Source organism: Typopeltis vanoorti, chromosome 10 (assembly GCF_054136105.1).
Source record: "Typopeltis vanoorti isolate ZY-2024b chromosome 10, IOZ_Tvanoo_1.0, whole genome shotgun sequence".
Lineage (NCBI taxonomy): Eukaryota > Metazoa > Arthropoda > Arachnida > Uropygi > Thelyphonidae > Typopeltis > Typopeltis vanoorti.
In genome coordinates this window covers 38,917,597-38,934,004 of record NC_143558.1, presented here as the reverse complement: position 1 = coordinate 38,934,004, position 16,408 = coordinate 38,917,597, and the positions used below count along the sequence as shown (strand labels likewise).

The 16,408-nt window shown below is 35.8% G+C and overlaps 1 protein-coding gene across 1 annotated transcript in view; it reads left to right on the top strand.

The window, feature by feature from the left end:
• Positions 1-16,408, top strand: part of LOC150102351 (sprouty-related, EVH1 domain-containing protein 2-like) — a 274,537-nt gene that overhangs the window by 174,616 nt on the left and 83,513 nt on the right. The window contains exon 3 of the mRNA XM_090398771.1: positions 12,844-13,024. Within this exon, the coding sequence (XP_090254897.1) occupies positions 12,844-13,024 (181 nt within the window). The remainder of the gene's footprint in view (positions 1-12,843; positions 13,025-16,408) is intronic.

Here is a 16,408-nt window from a genome sequence, read left to right as displayed (position 1 = left end):
TAACAGTGACATCTGCTTTGGTGTATGTAATTGTATCATGGATAACAGAATAAATTAAGCTTTTCTTATGCAGTTTTTTGAATTAAAAAAACTGTGCATGTAATATTAGCATTCCTAACCAGCAGTAATTCAAATTTGGCTTTACAGTCTTTAATTAACCTTAGTGGTTACTTATACCTATCATTCTTAATTGATTTATTAATTAATCAGAATTAAATTAAATCAAAATACCTGTAAGAAAAGTTTTCATAACTTTTCTTACTCATTTATGCTAACATTTTCTGGAAATGTGTTACACAGTAAGCAAGTACTTGGAGGATGTCAAGGTATTGGGAAGCCCTTTTTTAATGTAATATTGAAGTAACATTTGCATGAAGCATTATTGAAAATGTTTTTAATTTCACATAGATGCATGCACTTTTGCTTATTATAGCTACCCTCAGTTCAGATTCTGCACTTGATATCAAACTTCAATATGATTTCTGTAATTACTCAAAATCTTACTTAATGCAGATTTTAAAATGACTTCACTTTCTGTCCTGTTTTGAAAATATTGCTTTCCTGAATCCTTTAAACTGTTCTGTATTAAATAAGTATGAAACATTTTGCTTCCTCTCTTTATGAAGAAGTGTTCAGTAAAAAAAAAAAAAAAAGTAAGCAAGTGAATGCAAAGGTTGAATTTGAGAAATGAGAAGACATATGCAGCATGATTGGAGGATGCAAATTGACTGCATAATTGATAACCAGAAGAAAGAGGTAATGATTCAAAAGTGGCATTGTATGAAGATTAGATTGTGTGAGAGAATTCACTAGGATTGTTTTCCACAAGGGAAGAAGAGCAGCATGTTCATCTTCATGTATTTCCCATTTTTGGACATGTGCTGTGAAAATGATTAGGGAATCTCAAGTGGATTTTCGATTCATTTGATTGGGTTTGGATCATTTCCAGTTGACTGCAAATGGAATTTGCAGTTTTGCTGATGACAATACTCTGCACTACTTCATATAATAAATCTTACACTACACAAGCCAAAACTTCCAGAACAGCAACTTCTGTGACCTTTCCTGAATCCTTTAAACTGTTCTGTATCAAATAACTATGAAACCTTTTGCTTCTTCTCTTTATGAAGTGTTCAGTAAAAAAAAAAAAAATGATCTCCAGTAATTCAGTGATGTTCTGATAATCTTAATTTTAATGCCAGCAAAACTCAATCCTGCTTGCCTTCTCACAAAAAATGATAATCTTACTTTAAGACAGTATCCAAATCTCTGGACAAGCATGTTTTTTGTACACTTCTGATTGTATAATAATGGATATCCCACAGGTTTCATTATACAAGAAAGGGCATATGTCCTTTTATGTAATAACCAAGAATATAATTTACTTTATAACTAGGTGATAAAAACTTTTTAACTACTTTTTGTGAATGACTTTGCATTAAAATCAGCTGCAAATAGATAAATATAAGAAAATTTGAATGTAATGGCTAGTTATCACATTTGAGTATGTTATTAATGATATTGTGGTATGTGAATATTTGGCCTGCATGCAATGAAACTTTGGAGTTTGAGGCTTGGAAGTAATACTAATATTATAATTTCCTTCTAAAATTCAAAATTTCATAAGAAATGTGTACAGCTTTATTTAGAGTTCTTTATTTAATCTATATAAGAACGTGAAGATTAGTTTATACTGTTCTTGCAAAGCTGCAAAAATATTTATGCTAACTTTCCAGGCTGCCCTGAGAACCACTGTTCTAGACCATCTCATAAACAATTTCTCAGATATATTTTAAATTTGTTTGGCTTATTAATATAATTTTCTTTGTTTATGTGCTATGAAATTTTTCACGCTAGATGTTGAGCTACTAAGGTGATTAGTAGTGGCGTTGCGTGCCCATTTTGATTGGGTGTGCTGTCGTGCGGCTTATGCAACCCATGCTACAAAATGTACATCAGTTTGACCGTATGATTGCATTTTTATCAATGTATGAAAAGTTTAAGAGTGTGTAGTGCACCAGCGTTCATCTTAATTGTGTCAAATGCAATTAATTGAATAACTTTGAATACTTTAAATTATCAATTACCATATTTTTCCATGTATAAGATGCTCCCATGTATAACACGAACCCTACTTTTTCAAACCCAAAATTAAGAAATCAATATTTTATACATAAAACAGAACAAAGGACCTCCCAGATGAGTCTTTGACTCCATGAGGTCTTGGGGTAATAATAATAATAATAATAATAATTTTTTTAAAAATATTCAGAGTATATTTAATAATTAGGTAATGTTTTTAAGATACATACTAAGAAATTATGCATCGCCCTGTTTCAGGCATATCACTTTCTTCGACCTCTACTGCATCGCTGCTGCCTTCTGAGTCATAGTCTATATATATGAGATCATCCTCAGTTCCATCCATGGCATTGCTGATTCCACATTCCTTGAAGGACTTCAGAACCGCCTCTTGCTTGACTTCATTCTGTGAGTTTAGGACCCATTTGCATATCTCAGTAATGGTTGGTTTTTTCACTCTTCCTGTCGGTGTCAAGTTATTACCTGCTTTTTCCATCCATTTATTCCATTCTTCTTTCATCAGAGCTTTGAAGGGCTTGTTGATAGAAATATCTAGTGGTTGTAACTGACCTGTAAGTCCACCAGGAATAACTGCTAGCTGTGTTTGCAAACCTGCTGCAACTCTTTTTGTCTTTTCTGTTAAATGTGCTCGGAACTGATCAAACACGAGCAAAGCTGGCCTCTTCGAGAGCCCGCCAGGTCTTCTGGACCAAATCTTTGCAAGCCAAATAGCCATGATCTCTTCATTCATCCAGCCATTCTCATGAACTTGGACAAGAACGCCAGGTGGTATGCTCTTTAGGATACTTTTTTCTCTTAAAAATGAGTATAGGAGGCAGTTTGGTACCATCTGCACAGCATGAAAGGACAGCAGTATAGTGCTGTCCTTTCAAATTGGTCATTTAACTTTCAAGTGGCAATCAAAACAAGTGGTCTTTTCATGACCACTAGTTTTGATTGCCACTGTTTTGACCTCTTTCATATCAACAGTTCTGTTGGAAGGCACCTCATCCATGTTTGCAATCTGACTTGTTCAAAAGCATATTTTTTCTGAAGTTTTATGACATAGGAGTAAAACTGTTGGATTTTATCCTCATAAGTTGGTGGCATTTTCTGGACTAACTTGGTTCATGTTCTCATGGCCAACCCTTCTCTCCTCATGAAGTTGAAGCACTATTTTGCCTTTCCTGTGAAATCAACAATGTTCATTTCTTTTGCAAACCTTTTTGCTTCAATATTGAATAAGCTTGGTTGACACACATATCCCAATCTGGCACTGCTCCATAATCCTTAAGATACATACATAAGAAATTATGTATCATCCTGTTTCGGGCATATCATTTTCTTCATCACTATTAGTTCCAGACATATCACTTTCTTCAACCTCTACATCACTGCTGCCTTCTGAGTCACAGTCTATATATATGAGATCATCCTCAGTTCCATCCATGGCATTGCTGATTCTTAAGCCTATGCTCCAAGTTTGGCCATTTTGCTGGTTTTCCATATAAGGCCCTCTTCTTTTTTTGGCATCTCAAGTAGTTGTTCTTCCTGTTTTCTCCACTGTCTAATCATACACTCAGTGTGAGGAGGTCCGAACTGTCTCTCTGAAGCTTTATTTCCATGTTCTTTTGTGTAATTGATTTATTGAATTTTGAAGAATATGACAATCATTTTTTTATTTTCGGACATTTTTATGGGCAAAAATGTCCGGAAAAAAAATACTGTTCTCAAAATATTGCATTAACTTACCCCGCCAACGAGTTGCAGACGTATGAATGCTTTCAGAGTTCTGGTTGGTTTATTCAGAATCAGCCGTTAATGATATCAATCAACAGAGTTAACAAAGGCTAGTGATTGGCGAAAGCCTGTTCATGGGAGACAAGGTACTGGCAGTTTCGCCACAGCGACTGCGGGTTTCTCAACCGGTTACCCCCCACCCCCATGGCAAACCCCAATTTTTGGTCTAAAAATTTTAGAAAAAAATATCATCTTATACATGGAAAAATACGGTAATTGTAACTAAATCTCTGTGGAGTGGGGGACAATGTGTTTATTTTAAGATATATTAGAAAACAATAATGAAGGAGAATGCTATATTTGGTTGATATATTTGAATTACTCAAAGGTGTAAATATAATAGTAAATTTGGAAGAAAAGGATGAGGCTCATCTCTTTAGACTACAATTGTGCAATCTTTAAAAGCTCTGGCAGAAAACGGGACATTCAGTAGATCATCAACACTGTTTTCCATTGTAAATATGGGCAAAAAAAGTTATAAATTATTTATAGAAAATTATATATTAAAAACTTGTCTATACCGTGTCTTAAACACGTCAGTTCACACTTCATGCATGCCAAACAGATGAAACTCGGAAAACAAAAACAGCAACTCATGACAATGTTTGATTGGATTGGTTGACACAATAACCAATCACAGCCATTTATTTCTGGTGCTATTATTTCAACACACTCTACCTTTCAAAGGTGTCCGTATTTGTGACTGCACACCCGAGCTATTAATGCAAATGTTGATGCAATGTTTACACATCAAAAAGTGTCCTCTTCATAAGCATTAGTATATTGTGTTTAGGAATTATGTGAAGCCAGGAAACAGTTAAGGGAGTCTTTAACAGGAATAAATGCAAAAATAAAATATTGATGATGTTGCTATTCCATGGGTGCACATCCCCGAATAGACACCCCTGTTGATTATCAAGAAATTTAATTCCTTGCTTACTGTGCTAAGTGATAGTTTACTATGTTTCGTTAAGTGTAATTTCATGAAAGGCATATGGTTCTGGAGTTTGCAGTATTGTCAACATTAGTCATTAAAGGAAAAAAAGTACCCAAACTTTTTTGGCTTGCATGTTTGATTATCTCAAACCTAATGAACACTTCAGATATAGATTTCCCCCCTTGAGCAGAATATGAATAAAATATAATTACCTTTCTAATTAGTCATGTCTAACCCATAATATTTTCAACCACTGATGATTAAACATTTTTTGAAACTTATTAAAACTGCATACTGTTTATGCAATCCCATTGTTTATCTGTATATTATGGAAATAATACTTTCCATATTCTTAACTGCTTTAAAAACAATCTGTTATTGCACATAACTTCTTGTAGCTGACTAAATTTTCCTTAATAAGTAATTTACTCACCTTTTATGATAATCACGTAGCTTGAGAAATCATTGTACCATCATATTACTGGATTTTGCAGAGGCATTTGACAGGGATATTTCATTAAAGGCTATTATATAGGTATAGAAATGGGATGAGCATGATGCTGAAATGGATGAGAGGGATAGATGACAGTCATCGTTTTATAGTGAAGCAGTATCTAGTATAATGCAATGACTCTTTGGTGCCACAGAGTACTGTGCTTAAATTGCTGCCGCTTAATTTTAATGATATTAAGCTTTGTTTGCTGTGCCTGTATAGCCCTGTGGAAATGGAATTTGCCTTATGAGAAATCTTAAGCACTTCCTTCCAGTAGTGCTAGACCACTGGAAGGAAGACTTTACAGGCTTAATTCTAGTTTCTGACTAGGAGAACTTTCCTAGGTTTTTTTATGGGTATCCTGAATTAATTGATTTTGGCATAGGCAAGTAGGGTTTTCCTCTCGGAATATTTCATTTAGCCTTGCAAATCAAATCAGCCATAGAATTTAATGTTTTAGATACAAAGTTCTTCAGGTTTAGGACCACAAGATGGTGGCAGTTGTCTACTTTAGTCCCTCCAAGTGTAAAGAAATCATTGATGGCCAGCTGCCACTGATCTTTCAAAAAAGTGCTAGGACTAAAAGCTACATCTACTCTAGAGGATTTGCTTTATTTATAGGGGGTTGTTTTCGGGGGAATATTAAATAATTTCACTGATGTTAAGCTTTGCAAAGCAGAAGTAAATGAGATGGATTCTCCAGGAAGATTTGAATACACTGTTGCATCCATCCACAATGGGTTTAGTCTCTTACTTGGGGTTTTTTAGGCAATTAATGCATCAAGCTTGCCATTCCTCTGCTGCACCCCTTAAGGAATGTAGCGGAGGAATGGATGTATAGTTATTATAACTTTACACGGATGTGCATTTCAGATTTGAGGTTGCATACTCACTTCATATTACATTGATAAGACTACTGCAAGAAATTAATGAAGTTAGGGATCTAGGAATAGGCGAGTCAACGGTTAAAATCATAGGACACTGTGCAAGCCATGAAAGCAGCACGAAGATTAGAAAAATGTTGTGGAAGGCACTTACTATGGGTAAGAAAGTTATTGTTCTTAAGACCTTAATGGAACAATAACTTTCTGGATTGCAGTGCTTGGATTTGGTCTCCTGGATTTCATGGGGAGATTAAGGAACTTATAGATTTCAGAGGTAGATATTTTCAAGTGTCTGAAAGCTTTCTCTGAGGACTCAAGGGGGTTCTATGTTACAACATTTGCTATAGCAGGTTTGATGGGATGCAAAAGAAATGTTTCATTACAGAATTGAACAAAATGTAACAAGCTCATAGGGTTGGATTTATGATTTATTTAAATAGATTTATTATCAAGGCTACAACTTGTTAGGGCTTTACATTGCAAGGGACCTTTGTCTCAGATAGATAAACTGAAATTCCCTCGGTAGAGGAAGCCTCTTAAGTTATAGCTTGGGGACCACAACAACAATTCTAAATATGCCCTGAGAGGTCATATTTGTAAATTGAGTAGGAATGTCTTTAGCAAGGGTATGAAGTTTTTAGCTGACTGAATGAGTGAAATGGATTGCCTGACTGGTACATGCAATTTATCAGAGTGAACGAATTCAAAGAATAGCATCATAGGCATTGTATGAGATAGTGTAGGCTGCACATAATGGATCCTGGGATTCTGTGGAAGTTCAAAATAATTATATCCTTAATGCTGCTCTTTTACTATCATTTAATCTTGCCAACAGCAGTCCATCTTCGGTTGTAATTGGTTTCATTCTTTATACACTTTCAATAAATCTTGCCTGTGTATGTGTTTTATTATTTATTTATTTATCTTGAAATATTAATATGAGATAACAAAACACTATTACAAACTTAAATTACCATTGAAAATTATTTTAAAAAATCTTTTTTTTCTTCTTCAGAATTCTGAATTTATTTCATGTACGAATTTAAAACATTTCTTCCCCTCCTTCACTCAATACATATTTTTTTGCCTTGTGATTGGCTTGTGTTACTACCTTGATTTAATAAGTAGAATTTTGGGGGGACATATGGAACATATTCCTTTTAGATGGCAGTTGACATCTAAAGAAGTTGTGTACTTTATTCTGGTAGTATTTTTAAAAGTTTGCCTGATTTGCTGAGTGGATAGCATCTCTATTCTTCAGCCAATAGGTTGCAAGATGGATATTTATGAAAGTGTCTGGTGTGGGACTTGGCTTATTTGGAGGCAAAATGGAATTGAAATTACTTGAAAGGTATGAGTAAGATTCCTGGATTAACTAACCTTTAGCCTATCATTGATACTGAATGTGCTTTAGGTTTCCAGCTTGGGTTTTCTTGGATGAGATTGTCATTAACAAATATGTTCAAAATGACTATTGAAAAGCTTTATAACACACACATTTAAAAGAAAACAAAAATTCCTTGTTCATTATTTTCATTCTAAGCGTATATTTATAAACCTAAATCCACACACACACACACGCACACAAACAGAGAAAGAGATGGAAATTTGCCTTAGGTTCTGGTCACGTAAGATGATCTGACCATGATGTGTGTGTGTGAGGCTTCATAATTATATAGCCTGGTCAAGGGAATAGCCAGTTCAGTTGAATACCCTTTTAGCATCCATGCTGATATCCTATCAGTTCCTATTAAGAATTCTTATTCAGTTTATGCAAGAGCTCTTGTACTTCCTCATCTAGGTAAGTTTCCTCATGCAGTAAAGAGTTGTTGCATATACCATGTTGATAGCTTTTAACAAAATGCTGCTCATTAGTTGAACAATCACTTCTGCATCAGTCACCTGCATGCCATCTGCATTCGGTAGAGTTATTCTTTCAGATTCATTCTTTCTTTTCATACTTGGACTTAGCTTTCCATACAACACTTGTGACTTCTGGCCTGCTGCTTATAATTATCATAACTGACATCATCCTTATGTGCATGATATTTCTTCCTCATCTTTTTTTTTCTTTTTTTACAAATCTCTTGCTTAATTAAGTTACACATTCTGATATTACATCATTTAAGTATCGGGTCATCCCAAAATGTAATGTCATTTTTTTATACTGTATACTTGTTCAAAACGTGTCTCAGCGTGCAACGTAAGTTATTGTTTAAATAACCCTTTATTACTATGGAGGTCATTGAAGAGCACATTAGGCAAATCATGCTTTGACTTCAAAAAAAGGAAACAGTGCTGCTAATACTGCAAAAAATGTGGAAGAAATGTATGGTGATAATGTTTTGAATGTGTGAAAGTGCCAGCAATGGTTCTAAAAATTTTGACAAGGGGACTTTAGCTTGAAAGACTCCCCTCACTCTGAGTGCCCTGTCTCTCAATAATGATATGCTGGAGGCCACTATTGCAAGAAATGCCAATGTAACTGTTGAAGATTTAGCAAAAGATCTTAATTCGTTATTTCAACATCTCTGTAGCAAATCAGCCAGAGAAGAGATAAAAATGCTGTTGTGACATGGTGTGCAAAGTGCCCTCCCGTCAAGGTGTTGCATAATAATTTGTTTGATGGACGTAAGGACTTATACAAGGTGGATGGTTTGTATTTGAATGGATTTGATATTCAGAGTCTGGAAAAAGTGTTGAAGTGAGATTGGATGTGCAAAATCAGGGAAACTGGAGCTTTCAGTGTGGGAGGCTATTGAGCAAGTATACAGATACCAGTGAGGTGATTGAGTATATAAATGAGCAAAAAATGCCTAAGTGGTTACCACTGGTAACAAACCAGAATGGGATAGCTAGTGTAAAGCCTAAAAATTCAGAATAAGGGGAGGAGTTTTTGGCATTGGTTAGTTCATCTTGGCCAAAAATTATTGGTGTTAGTGAGATTTGGCTGACAGAAGATATGGTTAGTGAGATAGAATGTGAAAAGTATAGTATTTTAATAGAGAGAAAAGAATGGGGATTTATTGATGAAAGCTGATGAACTATAACAAAAGAGAATAGAAGTTAAATTGCAGGCCAGTGAAAATAGTGTATTTGAGGCCATCTGGTGTAAAATAGGAGGCCAGCAAGCTAAAATATATAGCTGGTTGCTGCTATAGAACAGGAGATGTGAAGGATAATGTGGATAGTATGCATCAGCAAATAAACTCACTGAGTGGAAAGCAAGTAATTATTATGGGGCTTCAACTGTTGAAAGGATTGATTTGGAAAGCGAAAAGGACATGTGGGAGGAAGGAAATGGAATTTATGCAGTTATTAAGGGATAGTTATCTGAGAAAGTGTGATGGAATGTACTAGGGGTTTGAGAGTGCTTGATCTGATGTAATTATCAGATCAAGCACTCTCAAACCCTAGTACATTCCATGAGTGATCAGAGAAATTTGTGTAATTGAGATGACCATAATTGCCACTAATTAGTTTTATTTATTTATTCGTGTGGGGTCCCTCTTGTTCCTCTACCGTCCCTTAGGACTAATTGAGCCCTCCTAGTGAGGGATTAAGGATGTATTTTATGACTGTAGATCCGTGTGTGTGTGTGTGTGTGTGTGTGTGTGTGTGTGTGTGTGTGTGTGTGTTTACAGGCCAGTTGCCTGTTCTGGGGGACGAAAAACCTGAGTTTCCATGTGAAAAAACCCTCTACCTCTGTATGAGACTGGCTAACTCACCTTTAGTCAAAAGAGACCAGATAAAGGTTCCTCCCGCCATGGACGGGAATCTAACCCAGGTTTTTCTGACCAAAGGGCTTAGTCTATGCCGACTAAGCTACAGAAGCTCGCCGCCACCAATTAGTGAAAGTGGTCATATGGTTTTGATCTGGGAGGTTGTTAAATGTGTGGAAGTTTCAGTTAGGAGAGGGGATACAGTGTTGGTAAGTATGACAAACTTAGGAGATTGCTTGTAGCAGTGCTGTGGTATGAGAAACTGCAATGCTTAGATGTTGGCAGTGCATTAAATCTTAATGCACTGTGGAGTTACCTGGCTGGTATCTCCACTTGGGCCTGGCTCCCACTGAAGAGACCTCAATAAAGGTCAAAACTAGTCTGGGTAGTGGCCCTTCCCTTAATGCATAACATTAGACATATCTGCAAGGAGATGTGTTTTGCATTATGGGAGATACTGAGATAGGAGTGTTAGTAGCTTGCTCCACCTTTGCAAGGAGTCGTCCTGGTGTTGCACTACCTTACCCCAGTCCTGAAGATACTTTCAGGCACAAACTCTGTTTGCTCACACTTGGATAAAGGATTAAAATAAATTTATTATATTCTAACCAAGTGAAAAATAAACTTTCAACATCTTTCTCTAAATCCAGAGTAATTTATTAAAAAGGTGGCACACTATTTGGCAACTCCTATAGGTAGAGATGACTTTACTAATGCTTCTCTGGTATCTCCACTTGGGCCTAGCTCCCACTGAAGAGACTTCAATAAAGGTCGAAACTAGTCTGGGTAGTGGCCCCTCCCTTAATGCATAACACTGCAAGGAGATGTGTTTTGCATTATGGGAGATACAGAGTTAGAAGTGTTGGTATCTTGCTCCACCTTTGCAAGGAGTCGTCCTGGTGTTGCACTACCTTACCCCAGTCCTGAAGATACTTTCAGGTGCAAACTTTGTTTGCTCACACTTGGATAAAGGATTAAAATAAATTTATTATATTCTAACCAAGTGAAAAATAAACTTTCACCATGCTGTGTACTATATTGATGGAACTGTACTCCAGGAAATTGATGAAGCGAGGGATTCAGATTTGGGGGTGTTAATGGATGGGAAGTTGAAGTTTAGAGGGCATATCTCAAAAGGACTAATGCAGCTCATCAGATTACTTAATTACTCCTGGCAAGCAAAGATAAACATGTTATTATACCTCTTTATATGGCCTTGGTCCACAGAGATCTGGTCACCTGGATTTCTTCAGAATGAGGAGGAAGTGGAGAGGATCCACAGGCAAGTGACGAAGATGGTGGCACGTCTATGGAATGTACCTTATGAGGATAGGCTGAAGATATGTGGGTTACAGAAATTGTTTGAAAAGGGGTAATATGATTGTGACATAAAAATTACCGAAGGGTTTTTACAACATTAACACAGAAAAAACAGGTGTGGTGGTGGGAGAATTTAAGACCATCTTTGGAAGTTAAACAAGAATGTAGTTAGCAGAAGTGTTTAGGACTAAATTTTTTGCTTGGAGAGTGGTGAATGAGTTGAATAGGTTGCCAGTCTGGTGTGGCTGCCTTGACTGTGAGTGAGTTCAAAGTATGATAGATATTGCAAATGTTGGATTAATTGTGAAGTCCATACATTCGCATTCCTGGTGATGATGGATTGAAATAATAATAGTGCTATGAATGATTGGAGTCTGTTTTTGGAGAGTGGTGAATGAGTTGAATAGGTTGCCAGTCTGGTGTGGCTGCCTTGACTGTGAGTGAGTTCAAAGTATGATAGATATTGCAAATGTTGGATTAATTGTGAAGTCCATACATTCGCATTCCTGGTGATGATGGATTGAAATAATAATAGTGCTATGAATGATTGGAGTCTGTTTTTGCTTATGAACATAACTTAACTTAATGGTGCTCCTTCTATCCCTCCATCTATAAATGAATAGTAATATTGTAACAAAACTTGTTCTTTGCGAATATGCTAATACTGTTCTTATGAATCTAGGCTTAACTGTTATCATAAATTGCATCAGTAGCACATTATGAACAGACTACCTGGAAAATCCAAATAATTCTCATCCAGACAAATGGCTTGTGAATTCAGTAGGAAATAGATTATTTTTCAGTCTCTCTGTTTTATGTAAAGTTTTCCACACAAAAAACTGAGTTTTTTGTGTGGAAAACTCAGAGTGAGCTTCCCAAAGATGTTCCTAAGTGCAAATATTCCTCAGTTGTTTATGCTAAGGATGACACACATGCATACTATTCTTTCTTTTTGGCAGGTTTTTGAGTGGATTTAGAATGATGAGCTCCCTAAAGAACTTTAACTGCATTTCCTTAAGAGGAAATGCACTTAATGTTGATCTATGAGTATTATATAAATGCAGAAATTCCAGTATTCACATGCCAATGAATGGAGACAGGTGAGCACTCTGAACTAAAGCAATTAAAAAAGAGAAGTCTGTAAAGTTTCTCTCTCTTTTTTATTTAAGGAGACTTTCTTAGAGAAACACTGATTATATTTCCATTCCAGTTGATTGATCCCATTGAACCTCTCTTTATCGTTTATTATCTTTTAGGCTTTGTCTGACATCTTTGTGAATAATAGCAGTTCAGAGAGTATTTGTGACTCCCAACAAAACATTTTTGTAAACCTATAGTACATTACTATCTACAAATGCTGCTCTAGAGATCAAACATGAAACTTTTTCAAGCTGCTTCAGACGTCCATTGAACTGGGCAGTAGTCTCACACACACCAGGTCATGAAATTCATCTGTTACCTAAGTTTGTCAGTGATTTATTTTATTTATTTTTTTCTTTGATATGGTTATGACATACTTAATAACCCAAGTATTTTTGCCACTTTTATCATATTATCTCTTTTTTTAATTTACTTTATTACATATATAAATTTTGTTCATTTCAGTGGGAATTACCTGGTTCGTGTCCGAGCCCAGGTCATGACCAGGGATGACTCCTCAGGGGGCTGGGTACCCATGGGCGGTGGTGGACTGAGTAATGTGTCAGTCCGAAAGCGGATCATTCCCAGTGATGAGGAGGCAAAGCATGAATACTTGATATATGGCAAGAGGATAATTGACCAGTCGGTAAGTTAGGCTTTTATTTATTTTCCACATGCTTAATAAGTATATGAATAAAACTCAATGACAAGTTGACAAAATGGGATTGGATTCCTCTGCAGTGTTATGGGTTTTTTAATCCAGCAACTTTCACCATTATAAACTTTGTTTCATTCTGAAGGAAAAAAAATATTTTTTTTTCTTCAGAATGAAACAAAGATGAGGATACTTTGCATAAATTATATATTGCCAGTTAATGCATCATTGCCAATTTGCAGACAATAACACTTTTCTTCTCAGCTTACAGAAATAAACCTAATGATTAAGGGGGAAAAAACTTTATATTTCTGAGGGGGGGGGGGTTCTCTTCCTGTATCCAGACATGTTTCCTCTTAAAATATTCCCTATATGTCATGAGTTACTGTACCAGATAATTAAAGACTGACTAGACTAGTTGATTGACAGTGCAGTTTTTCTTGTAGAGTAAGGTCATTTTACTCTATGCTTTCTTTCCTTGGAATTTTTTGACAAATTTCTCAGTAGAGCCTCCATGAATACTTAAATAGCTATTTTAAACTTTGTTCATCTATTAAATGGCCGTTTTATTCGAAAAATGGAAAATGTAATAGTAAGAGTTATAGTGTTGCATTGAGCTGTGGTTGCAAATTTTTTTTCAGTAAAAGGCCAAAAGTTCTTTCAAGACTTTCCTATTACTCTACATAGATATTGTACATACTATTGTGAAAAGTGATTTCATTTTCTAATTCATGCACATAATGAATTTAAATATCAGCATATGACTGACACTTTTTCTAGCATGTATGCATGCTATTTTGTAATTTGCTTTGGTACTTAATTAGATATGTTCGTGCCCTACGTCTTTTTAGATTCAATTTTTTGATATTTTCCCCACAGTGAATGTCACATTTGTGTTTGGTATAGATTTGCGTTATGACTCTTCACTGTAGTGGTATGATCACAAAGCAGATGTGACAATTTCTTTAGGAACAAAATAACTAAAGTAATGGCTTTTTTTTTGTTGTTGTTGCTTTAAACATTGTTTTAACATAATTGTTGTATATGTTGTAATGGACTGAACTGCAAAATAGGAGGAAGAAAAAAAGTGCTTGAGTAGATAATGTATATCTTGTGAAACATGCCATTAAATACTCTTCGAGGAAGCAACAGACTTTCTAAATTGTATGAGAGACTGCTTCTAACGATGTTGCATTACCATCATTGCTGTGTTAGGTATGAGGGGGAGTTTCTGAAAATTAAGGTAACACTTTTTTTTCTCGAGGATGTTTATTAATAAAAAGTTTAAATCATACATAAGAAATAAGTGAACATGCACTACTTCTTCACAAAGTCTCCAAATTTATTGATGCACTTGTCTCGGCGATAGATCAGTTTATTAATACCGGTACTGAAGAAGTCCATGCTCACACCCAGTAACCAATGTCACGCTGCCTGATGAACTTACTCATTTATAGTGAAATGCCATCTGGAAAGGTGTTTCTTGAGGGGGCTGAACAAATGGAAGTCTGAAGGTGCTAAGTCTGGGCTGTAGGGGAGGGATGTGGCAGTTTCCCAATGATTACAACACAACTACTCACAAATCTTGTGCGCAGTATATGGAGGTAGTGTTGTTGTGCACCAATATCATGCCACTTGTTGGAAGTCCTGGTCATTTGTATTGAATGTTGACTTTCAGTTTGTCTAACATTGCATAGTAAAGTTAGTCTTGTTTGCTCTCTGGGGTAAAGTAATGAACCCTCATTTTGTCTCTTGCGATTAGGCGAGCAAGAAAATCTTTGCTTTTGTTGCTGTATCACAGCAGATTCTCCAAACACATTCCCACATGTGTTGCCTTCTGTTCCTCTGACAATTGTTGGAGCACCTAGCTGGAGTACACCTTTTGAAAGCCAAGGACATCGTGAACAGTTTTGTAAACGGTGGACTTACTCAAATTCACCACTTGTGCAATTTCACACATTTTAACTCGCTGGTCTTCAAGAACGATGCCCTTAATTCCTGAAATGTTGTCTTTTCTCTTGCTCGATGAACGCTTACCTGTCTGATGTCGATCTTCAATGTTGCCATGGCCTGAATTAAATTCATTGCACCAAAAATACACCTACTTCTTTGACATCAGCTTTTTACCATTCACAGTGAATGTCACTTGAAGCCCTTTTTTGTTTGCAAAAAAAGAATAACTTGACGGACACCTGTTTTGGACTAACTTTCATGGTAGCCACCATCTTTGCCACACTGCAGTGGCAGTCTTTTTGATATCATTGAATGTTATTAACGGGTCTATCTGTCCACAGTGTTTTATCTCATTCCCTTTCACCATTATTAAAGGGAAAAAAATGTGTTATCTTACTTTTCGGAAACTCCTCATAGCATCATCATCAAATTCCTGACATGTACCATCAAGGGGTGTACAGGATATGATCGTACTACGTGAAAAATTTACATCATTACTAACTTCCTATCTACAATTTTCCTCAAAATCAGTCTGTTACTTGTCAAGACTCCAACATTATCAGATCTTATATTTCTGTAGTCTAAGGCACTTTGTACCGTATCAATCCACCTATATCTTGGTCTTCCTCTGGGTCGTTTTCCTGCCTATTATTTGTAATTAATAAAATAATCTGTTCAACACGTGTGTTTTTGAGTCCCTAAATCTACAAATATGAGTGCTGATCACCGTGTAACCCTAAAAGAAAGAATTCCTGCCAACCTGGCAGAGAACACTTGTTTTGCTAATCTTTCCTCGCCCATTCTGTTTAAGTGACCATACCACCTGAGATTAGCTCTGCTAACACATTCCTGAATGCTGACAATGTCAAGTTCTTTCCTAATATCATTTTTTTAATATGAAATTTCATTGATGCCATCTGTTCATGCCTCTAATCTTTCTCAGGACTCATATCTGCGGTCTCTAGTCTTTGGTCAAGTGTTTTACTTCTGACCCAGCTCTCAGATCCATAAGTTAAAACTGATTTGTACACTGTCTTGTACATAGCTAATTTTAGTATATGTTATACAATATACTCCTCATGGCAAAGGGAGAAGAAAAAGTTACATAAAATCCCAGAGCATTCGCAAAGTATTAAAATGTGTAATAATCGGGTTTGATATCGTAATTGCATTTACTCCAGACAAGAACCAAATAATAATAATTTTCATCTTTTAGTTCTATCATCTTTATGTTAAAAAAAAAAAAATCTTAAACTGAAAAATTAAGAATAAATAAGTATATAGAAAAGAGGAGATTTGATAGCATTTTTATATACTCCTCAACTTTGGTCAAAATGACTTTGTTCTTGCTAACTGCAAACAAGATAACACAACAAGCTAACACCTTCAATTGAAAAGCCCTTATAAATATTCCTTGCTTTC